The sequence below is a fragment of the Ambystoma mexicanum genome, chromosome 3p (assembly GCF_040938575.1).
Source record: "Ambystoma mexicanum isolate Mex_15411 chromosome 3p, UKY_AmexF1_1, whole genome shotgun sequence".
NCBI lineage: Eukaryota > Metazoa > Chordata > Amphibia > Caudata > Ambystomatidae > Ambystoma > Ambystoma mexicanum.
Window position 1 is genome coordinate 786,563,295 of NC_090925.1, and position 11,166 is coordinate 786,574,460.

At 44.2% G+C, this 11,166-nt stretch overlaps 1 protein-coding gene across 1 annotated transcript in view; it reads right to left on the reverse strand.

Moving 5' to 3' along the window:
- LOC138580877 (serine protease 27-like) overlaps positions 1-8,518 on the reverse strand; it is a 232,880-nt gene extending 224,362 nt beyond the window's left edge. The window contains exon 1 of the mRNA XM_069651767.1: positions 8,290-8,518. Coding sequence (XP_069507868.1) covers positions 8,290-8,335 — 46 coding nt within the window. The 5' untranslated portion in view covers positions 8,336-8,518. The remainder of the gene's footprint in view (positions 1-8,289) is intronic.
- Between the last annotated feature and the right edge of the window lie 2,648 nt (positions 8,519-11,166).

An 11,166-nucleotide genomic window follows, 5' to 3' on the forward strand; every position in this document is an offset into this window, starting at 1 on the left:
GGGCTGCTGTTGTGCTGCAGGGGTCCGGCCACTGCATGTCAGCGACACACAGCTGAGGCTGGAGGTGCTGCCTCCACAGGCCAGTAGAGTATCATATAGGCAGTTACTGCCACCCTATATATTGCCTCACATGCCATGTGGAGTCATCAAAGGCAAGGTATAGCTTACACGTGCTCAGGTGCTGCCACCACATGAGAAGTACATCTGCAAAAGACCGAATGCCTCCATCCAATCACAGACAGAGCCTCATAGTCCAGATATAGCCATCATGTTTAAGGTACAGCCATGCATGCCTTACTGTTGCCATTATAGGGACAAGTAATGCCAACTCTGCCAGGTAATGCTTAATTTTTCAGAAATAGCCATTATGTGCATGGTGTATGCATAGAGGCTGAGGTGCAGTGATTATTTGTCACGTGCAGCATCAAATGTCCTAAACGTCACCTTCTACCAAACAACCACATGCCAGGTAGTGCCATGATGTGCACACATATGCAAACCTTACCACATGCCAAATGGTGCCTGGACAATTGAAGCATTATACAAATTGAAAATACAAACAATATTAGCATCCAGGGCAGGCGCCGCGGCTAAACAGCTTGCTCGGATCGCAGGCTGAATCCTATGATCCAGTATCCGGGGCAGGCGCCGCGGCTAAACAGCTTGCTCGGATCGTGGGCTGAATCCTATGATCCAGCATCCGGAGCAGGCGCTGCGGCTAAACAGTTTGCTCGGATCCTATGATCCAGCATCCGGAGCAGGCATCGCGGCTAAACAGTTTGCTCGGATCGCGGGCTGAATCCTATGATCCAGCATCCGGAGCAGGCGCCGCGGCTAAACAGTTTGCTCGGATCGTGGGCTGAATCCTATGATCCAGCATCCGGAGCAGGCGCCGCGGCTAAACAGCTTGCTCGGATCGCAGGCTGAATCCTATGATCCAGTATCCGGGGCAGGCGCCGCGGCTAAACAGTTTGCTCGGATCGCGGGCTGAATCCTATGATCCAAGCCCACGTTCTGAGCAAGCTCGGAGCTCCAAGCTCCTGCCGTCGCATTCTTCCTCCACCTTCCCCTTCGCTTTGCTCAGCCCACTAACTTTGGCCCCGGCCGGTTTGGGTGTTATTGCTATGATACAGATAAACAATCAAGGATACAAATTAGCAAATATTATAGTGTTTTGGGCAGCAATGTTGGGTAAAAAAGCAATATTTCAATGTTTTAATTCAGTAAAGCATAAACTGCACTAACCAGATCCTTGCCTGTTTATTGGTCAGCGATACGAATTAGCTTACACTTACCTATGCCTATATATTATCCTGTTCAAAACAGTGCATACAACACCTGCATGACAGTAGACAGTAAATAAACAAACACATGTAAAAGTATTCTGAATTGATGAAAAAATGTAAAAACTTTTTTTTTTGTAGTGAATTGGAGGGCAAGCCAGCAGATCGGCAGATTTCAGTGCCTATTAACACACATCTGAAGTCTGTACTGGGCCAGCTGCCACTGGCGATGCTCCTGAGGCCAGGGGTAGAAGAGCATCAGGCAGTGCCAGTGGTTGGAAGTGGAATGCCAAGGATATCTGCAGGTGGTACCCCTGGTAATCCCTAAGTGACTTCCATGGCTGTAAGCCTTTAATAAATGTGATGGTGTCTGGTGACGTTTTAGAACACGTAGTTGACATTGCATTTGGTTTATTTTGATATGACAGAATATGCCATGACCAAGTTTTGTTTAAAACAGGAAAATATTATTGAACGTCAGTATTTAAAATAACATACCATTTCGGGGTATGCAGTAAAATGAATTCCAATATATATGATGTATCCACATATGACAATACGTAAAGCAACGTGATTCAGAAGGACCCCTCTAATGATCCAGAAAAGCGCTTCTGGATCAATAAATTGGACTCCTTAAAATCGGGGGGACGTAGGGAGGACACGGGATGGGTTTGAACCCTCCAGGTCCAAACCTGATTAATGCAAGCAGATGTTTCCTTTCCTTGTCTTGCACTCACCACTGCTGCTCCTCTCTTTTAATTGCCTGATTACCGGCACGTCCTAATCACCGCAACCGAGTGAACTGTCCGCGCAGCACATAGAGTACAATAGGAATCATGTTGGGTTGCTGTGCAAAAGCCTCTGCATCACACTTTGATTGGCACAATATGTCAAAGGCACAGGTGCCAAGTGGAAATCTCAGCAATCTCCTCATCAGGACCTTCATCGATTGTTGGAGTCTCACTTCTAACCCCATTGAACCGGTTCTATGTTCATTCGTCCCCTTTTTTCTTTTCAACAAGTTATTTGGCAAAATGTTTTGGCCCAAAAAACTCATCGAATTTTATTTTTTTATATTTGGTGGGTTACCCCAAGCACTACCTCCACTTCTCGGTATTCTCTATGCTGCCACTCCAACGCCTTATATAACCTACTCAACCCCCTTAGTTTTCAATTTGTTTTTGTCGGCCAAACTTTATCCGCTAAAAACTCAGCGGGAAAAAAAAACAGGCGATGAATGAACATCATACCCGTTGAGCCACTTCAACAATTACAAATGTTCTACAATTGTTGGCACAATCCTAAAACATAAGGAGGGTAACCAGTTCGAGGTTCGCTCCACATTATTTGCTCGTTATCGATTGTGTGTGCGCCTCATGATCACAAGTCACAGACACGGGCATACCTTACATTTGGGGTATGGTTTGTTTCAGCAACTCCCTTGTCACTATTGATATGGACACTGATATGCCATTATCTCCCCCATGATATCTTCATTTATGTCTACACTGCACACACTCGTAACTGACATTGATTCGAGCCTGCTATGTGGGTTAAATACGTACTTTATTATCCAAAACTATTTGCATATCAACAAAACAATGTAATTGCTGCATAACATTGTTGCAATGCAGAGCAACGGAGGTTCGAATCCAGGCCCCGTGCTTAGAGACTGGTCTTTGGTACTGAACACATTACAAATTAATAGCATAACTCCATCGTACACACAATTTCTCCTATTTTCCCTCTTTCTACAGTTTTTATCTCTGTACTTTTTCTTCCTCCACGTTTTCCTCGACTTGCCTGTGATCTATGTTTTTGGGAAGCATTCGCAGAATTTTGTCATCTAAAAAAGTAACAATTTTTGTTGTAGTGTGATTTAATTGACATTTCTGTACCGTTTAATTTCTGAAAAGTAATCTCTTTTAGTAGGAACACCCTTTCTAGTCATTTATTTTTTTAATTGAATGTACCTTCCTCGCCCCTACCTCCACTTTCTACACCATAGGTCAGCAGTGTATTGGTACAAGATTGACTCCTGCAAGATTGTTCTATCTGAGGCATTGTCATGTCTTGCTTTATATGTGCTAAACATTTTATAATCCATTTCATCCCAAAAATATTGGTTTCTTGTTGGATTTCATCCTAGAAATGTTTGTTTTAGAGTGTTTCATCTAGCATGATATATATATATATATATATATATATATATATATATATATATATATATATATATATATATATATATTTTAATTTGCTCTGGCTTATTGATTGCTTCAATTTCTGTTTGCTAGTGTGATTTGCTCTTGCATTTTTTATGTATATTCTCAACATATATTAGCAACGGCATGATAATTTATGCATGATTGGGTAAGATTCTCATCCTGTAGTGCTGCCAGTTCCATATCATCCACATCGACATTTTCAAAAATCGAAATTCTCAGTCCCCTGGTTTTTATTTTGTTTTCAAAATATTGGTATAAGGGAGCTATTTCCCAGAATGTATATTAGATTAATGTATCTGGTCTATTTCATTGTTTTCCATTTTCTTCTTTCAATCTCTCAATTTCATTTTTAAATTTGTAAATATTTTAGATCATTCAATATCTAAGTTGCATAAGGAGTAACATGCCCTGCAGAAGCGTGCACTTTGAACTCAAACAGTTCACATAGCGTGAAACACGTGTAGGGCAACAGTATTTGAGATCCAACAGTAGGATACAATATAGCCAATTGGAAGGGAAAATAATTATGAGAAATTAAGTGTATGATGGTGAGAAGTAAACAAAGATGTACATTGTTGGCATACCAGACGTGTTGGATAATAAAGAACATTTTCAATCCTCATAAATTTGGTAATTGGTATACAACATTAGAAATCCCTATGTGTTGAGAATTTGAATCTTAGAATATTTTAATTTTCAACTGAATTAAAATATTGAATATGTTAAAACATCATTGGAGGACAGGTGCATAAACTGCATCGGGTGTGGTACCCTCATCATTTCGTCTGTAACTTTGTAGTATTTTGTTTTGCAGATGAGTCTGTGCCCCCACGCTTAGCATTTGTAGGTAAACCACTACATCAAGTTATGGATGCATAGCAATGGGTTATCAGTTTCCACGATAGATGCTACTCACTTTGCATCTCCAAAGACAAAATATGTCCACGTTGGACTTGGTCTTCCTGTTTGTGCTTCTTAAACAAGAGCCTTTTCCGGATGGTGGACTAGTGAAATAAGTGCCCAAAATCAAGGTCACCACAATACGGGAACTAAACATCCATGCCCCTCCCAATGTATTAATTCTCTTGTTTTCTTATATATCACTTTCTAGAGACACCTGAACGGCCTGATCTTGTTGCACCACTTATGGTATGTTGAATCCCCTAGAGGTGATGGAATCTTTGTGTTTACACTAAAAAAATGCACATACAGAATTTGGACTTTGATCGTTGTACGAGTGGTCACCGCTCTGGTTCTGTTTACGAAGAAACCTAGTGTGTCCAATCTGAACTGCCTTCACACTACCATTGAAGAAGTGTACCTTATAGATTGTCTGTGACCCACGTGATTGACCACCTCCCGCCAATAAATACTGTTTCTGGAATGTCCAGGAGATGTGGAATGATGAGGTAAACTATGAAAGGCATCTAACTGACGGGCATGTTCATGTGCTTTGTTCATATTTAAAGATAAAAATATTTACAAAAAAGCAGATGGAGCTAGCTGACTGGTGATGATAAAAGTCAGCTTAAAGGACGATCAATACAAATAGATTCCTTGGCAAAGATCCATAAAATCACGCACACGGTATGAGAGCTATTGACATTGGCTAAGGAAACTAAAAGATGTGGTTTCTAAAAAGCTACAAATTCCACAATCCACACCCATCAAAGTGATGGATTTTGATCTATGCATCAATTCCTGGCAAATAAATTTAATTCTTCAATGTGATTGGTTTTTAAATTAAAACCTTACACAAACAGTATGAAATGAGCCAATAAACAACAACACATATTGTAAAATGTTTACATAATTCCAAAATATTATAAAAAATCTAAACTCAGTTCATATAATTCGTTTTCAATTACTGAGCAAGAAGAATTAATAGCAAGGTTGTTTGATGTCATCATGTAATGAAATTGTTAGTTCAAGTCTGTGTCCGGTAACATAGCCAACAAAAAATCTAATCGCTGCCAGCAGTAAAGAAATTCCTGGCAAAGTAAAGCAGACATCTCGAAGAATACTTGATGCTCAATTACGGAAAGTAGATGAGGGTAATTTAATGGAAACTCTGCACAGAGATGGCCACTGAAAACGCGTCGTGGTTAAGTGTTTTTTCTTTGTTGCAATAGGGAAGTGGTAAAGACAACTCTAAAGTGGGATTAAACACACAAAGATTGGGATCCGCTAGCAAGCGATATAAAGAAGTAATCAAGTGTAACAGGGTTTGCTAAAACATGCTTCATATGGAACAGTTGCACATCCTTTTGTAAACAGTTCCAGATAAAGGGCCCTGTAACAATGTATACATTAGCTGTGCATTTTTAGATATGAAGCGACGTTTTTATATTCAAAGGATTTGTTAAGAAGCTTGAGGAACTAAAAGGTGGAAATGTGGGAGCTTCATTGATGGCGGCTACTGATGAAAGGCTGACTACAGAAATAGAAAAGTGTGTAGTAGAATATTATAATACGCATTTGGTTAAAATGGGGAAATGTGGTCACGTGATTGTTTTTTTGCATGTTAATTATACAACTACTTTTTATTGTAGGCATTGTTTTTATGCACAGTGTTAAAAGTTGTTAAACTATATAACTCAATAATAAAAATCCCTTAGCAAACAGCACATACAATATATAACTGTAACACTTATCGTAGTAGGACCAATGTTAGTCGTAAGTGTGTCCCCTGCCAGCTCCTGAGACGAATGATGGCCATTTCGTCTGCCAGGCCCTGCAGCCAATCATCAGCACTGCTCTCTCACCTGCGAGAGAAAAAGTCACCCACTCACCAAGAAGTGCTTGAGGGGGCCTGAGTCAGTTGTGTCATCGACCATGTCAGGGGCCTAAGTATTATCTGTCAATGTATCCATGAATTTGCCATGGTTGTCCCCTGCCTGTTCCTCAGGATAACCGCAGAGCAGGGCTAGGCCATGCCCTCCAATAGGCCCACCACAATCCCTTATCAGTTCTATGCCCGGAGGCAACCGAAGAAAACATCCACTGCCCACTAAAAAATGTGTCAAGGCTCTGATTTGCCACATCCCTCAATACGCAAACAGCGCTCAAGAGCATCGACAGTGGGATCTAGAGCGCCGGTCTCCCAAACAGCCAGGCAAAGCGAGCCGGGATAAGAGTGTCATCTGTTGGCCTGTTGACTGGCAGGCACTCCAAACCCCTACTCCATTTCCCTTCAACATAGCGATCAACTGCAACCTCTATGTTAACTCCAGTAGGAGAATGCACTTACACAGTGCGTCAGCCCTCAACTGCCATCCCCTCCCCTGCTGACCTTTGAGCTGGTTGGGCTCTGCAGTGCCGTGCCCTCACCTTCCGACCCCATGGCTGCTTCTGGTTTTCCCATGACTCTCCCATCGCCATCCCCTACCGGCCCCTGGGCTGGGCTCCCCTTTGCTCCAACAATCTCTTCTCCATCCCTGGGGAGGGTTCTGGGCTACCCATTGCTGTTCCATCTCCGCCCACTGCGCGTGTTCCTCGGCCGGCTTCGGGCTCTGCATGCTCCCCGGTCAACTCCTTCTATCACCGCTGCGCTGGTTCTGGGCTCCCCCGCTCCCTCCCTCCTCTCCGGATGGGCTCCGCCGCCCCTTGCGTGCCTGGTGTATCCATTTGTATGGCTGCCCTCATCATACTTAAAGCTCCCTCACACCCATAATCCCCTCGAAATTGTCAATCGCCCAGAAATGGGAACAATACTTTAATGCTTTGTCCAAGGTATGAAGTTTTGGGTAAAAACATCATTTTTAATCAATAAGAAATACAACTAGTATTACTAATAATGGAATGTGTATTAATACTAGTAAAAATAGTAATCCTACTGGTGGCAGTAGTAGTGCAATTATTAAGCCCCATTTAACTCCAGAACAAACCAGTTTCAAGGCGCTATTACTACATAAACGACATCAACAGACACAACATTTAAAAAAAACAACAATGAAACCAGATTAAGAAAACTAAAAATGAGCTTCACTTAACAAAAACCTTACAATTATGGATATCTGACCCTAACATCGTATAATATCGAAACGTATTCGAAAAATAAGATCTAGGGCCTCATTACGACTTTGGAGGTAGCCATGGTGCTATTAGCACCCTGGCTGTCTCCAAAATCGTGTCCAGTCCGGATTCCCTGAATGAGGAAATACCGGGCCATTACGACTTTGGAAGGCCCAGTATTTCCTTCTTCAGGAAACCCAGGTCCTTCCCCATTCGAGCCCCCATAGGGCTCAATGGGAATGGGGATGGAGCTAACAATGGCCCGTAATTGACTCTACTGAAGTGTAGTGCCTTGACAACCACTTTCAAGAGTTAGTCCTACTTTTATGTTAGTTGCCCTGTCCCGGTTTTCTACTTTTTAAATCTGGTCACCCTAGCCAAAGGTTCCATCCAGTCCCATCGAAAGAAGAACTCTTCATTGCAGAGTGCGACACCCCATCCTCTTTCTCCCAGCCCCTCCCACCCCACCCGTTCAAGCCACCACACTAACATATCCACAGGCACTGGCATGCACCGAAGCGAGAATACACACCGCAAGTCACACGCTTGGACACTCACTGCGGAGACACGAATTCACGGACCATGTCACGTTAGCAGGATGTGCCCCCCATCGCCCAAGTGTGGACTCTTGTACGCTAACAGGGGCAGTGGGGGGCCGTGGTACCACACGGATAGCCCAGCACATGGTAGTACCCACACAATGGCAGAAGAGGTGATACAGCCCAATAACATGAGTCCTGGGGGGCGGGGGCGATATCGACACTCACCCAGGATGAGAAGCAGGGCCACGGGGCAACAGTGCCAGCCCTCCATGTCGCAGGCTCCGGGAATGCCCCTGATATTGGCTGTCAGGAGTTAAATGGATCCTTTCTCAGAGCAGGAAGGCGGCCGGAGCGAGGATGGCGTCGCGCCGCAGCAGTCCCCTGCCAAGTGATGCTCACCTCCGAGAGATGAGTGCGCACCTCGGTCTGGTTTTTCCTGCCCCGCTGCCTCCATCTCCTCCTTCCACTCTTGCTTAGTTGGTACAGCTCCGCCCTAACCTTTCCTGCCCTGCGCTCCTGACGCCCGAGGCTGTCATCTAGATTTAACCTTTGAGCGAGCCTCTTCAAATAACTGGGATGGGGCCGCACGTCAAACCCCATTCCATGTCCTCTCCCGAAATAATGTTCCAGCCCTGTACGCCCCCTCTGCGTCCACGTGCCCATTCCATGGCTCCCTATCCCAGTATGTGCCTCTCATCCGAGTTCTCCCACCTCACCCACTCTGCACGCACACTAATCTGCCCCAAGTGCACCGACCCTGTCACCCCTTCATACCATCTGCGGCCCACCCTCGGAACGCAATCCTTGCCCACTTCACCCTGTGCCTCTTCGCCCACTACGAACCCGCCATGTTCAATTCACCCCCTTTCATCCACAAGGTGCCCTCTTCACCCACTTTATAACATTTTTGCTCACCCTTTATCTCGTTTACCCACTTTATGCCCCCTTTCACCCGCGAGGTGCGCCCCTCCCCCACCCCGCGGCACAGTTCAGGTAGTCACTGAACGCATCGCCTACTCCGTGTCATCGCCTGACGTGACCCAGGATATACCTCATCGCCCGTGCCTCAGTCTGTGGTCATCACAAGTATTGATTTGATTCAGGTTTGGTAACCGGTTATTCAGTAGAAATTGCACCATGCGACATGCACATTCAAACTGCGACACCCATTAAAAACACGAAATAACACGTGTGAAAAATACCATTGGCACAGCTGGCCAGACTCTAGATGCTTCCATTGCTTTATCTATGAGCCATATGGAAAAAACAACTTACATTTTTTTGAGGATATAAACCACAATGAAGTGTGTGTGTGGGGGGGGGATACGGGGACTGTGCTTGTACGTACACGTTTTCGTTTAATCTATTTCAGAGTGTCCAGGGAGTACATTTTTTGACAGTATATTAATTGTACTGTGAGGCCCAACTAGTTTGGGGCAGTGGGAGTTAATTACTGACATGTTTTGACACTCGTCACAGTCATGCCGCGGGATGCCCGTGTCTGTGCGCAGGAAGTGCCCTTACTGGCAATGTACTCTATGGAAGCGCGAATTTTTATATTTGTTTATTTTTTATTTTTAATGATATAGTTGTCATACATACCTTTTACATGTTTCATCTTTCTTTACATGTTGGGATAAAATATGTCTCTAATTCTCGATACATAAAAGGTCGTTAGAAAATATTCCTGGAGTTGCTACAGAATTCCTTTTACTGTCTTGTTCGTTTTGCTTTCATTATTTCTATTTTCCTCATTCTTTATCATCATTTCATTCCAAAATTGTATGATTTTATAGATCATCCTTTTGTTATTTCCTGCAATTTTTCTGTTCACATCTCTCTTTCGGGCTGTATGATGTGATATGATATGGCATTTATACACCAGTGTTTCAAGGCGCGACGAGGCAAGGGAGGGGGGATATAGGGAAGACAGACACCGATCCTACTAGGCCAGGTGTCATTCAGATCGTGCAAGTGCGAGGGAAGGGGGAGGGGACAGTGCAGTACATCGGAAAAGAATAAATAACAATAAGTGACAGTAGGCCAGCAGGTGCCAAGTGCAGGGGTAAGTGCAGGCATCAGGTGTCAAGTGCTGGTAGTGGGACTGTAGGGATACAGAAAACAGTCAGCAAGTGCGGGGGTTGCCAGGAAGACAGTGCAGGTGTGCGACTTGCGGGGGAGGGGACCTGGGCACTGAGTTCAGAGGGTGGCCAGGTAACCAGCACGGATTCAGCCAGGAAGTCAGCAGGGGAGAGGAGGAGAAAAAGCAGAAGCAAACAGGGTTTTGAGGTGCTTCCGGAACCGGAGATGATTCTCCTCAAGTTTCAGGGAGGCAGGGAGGCTGTTCCAGATGGAGGCCCCAGCTGAGGAAAGAGATCTTCCACCAACTCGTTGCTTAGAGAAGCGACTGACCCGGAGGGAGTTGGAATCAGATGAGCGAAGAGCTCTAGAAGTGAAATATTTAGGGAGAGAGAGTTGAAGGCCCAGAAGGCCTTGTGGACAATGCAGAGGTTTTTGTACTTGATCCTCACAGCCAATGGGAGCCAGAGCAGAGATTTGAGTCCTGGAGAGATACGATCCCTGGGCTTGAGGCCAAGGATAAGTCTTGCAGTCCTGTTCTGGATGAGTTGCAGAAGGCGGAGAGTATTGGCGGGGGAGGGGACCCCAGGTATTGCAATCTTTCTGCAGGAAGCATTGCTCACTAACTGCTGGGCATTCCATGAATATATGATAACTTGTTTCGGCTTGGTTTCCTTGCTGACAGAATCGGCAATAAGCTTCATTTGCCAGTATTTGCTTTGTTTTAGCAAGATATTCACGTGTAGGCAGGACATTTAGTCGTAGTCGGCAGAAAGTATCTCTCGTTTGCCTGCTAGGAAAGATACTCAAATATTGCGACAACTCATTTAATGCTCTTACATCTAGGGCCAAAGTTATATTCAAATAATATTGTTCTTTCTCATGAATGGTCTTTATCCAATCATTTTGATGGATATTTTTTTTTGACTGTTAAAGGTCGAATTTCATTGAAACAGCTAAAAACTGGGAAGTCACCTGAGGCGGCCTCCCTAAGAGTAGAGTTTTTCTAGACCTTTGAGGATG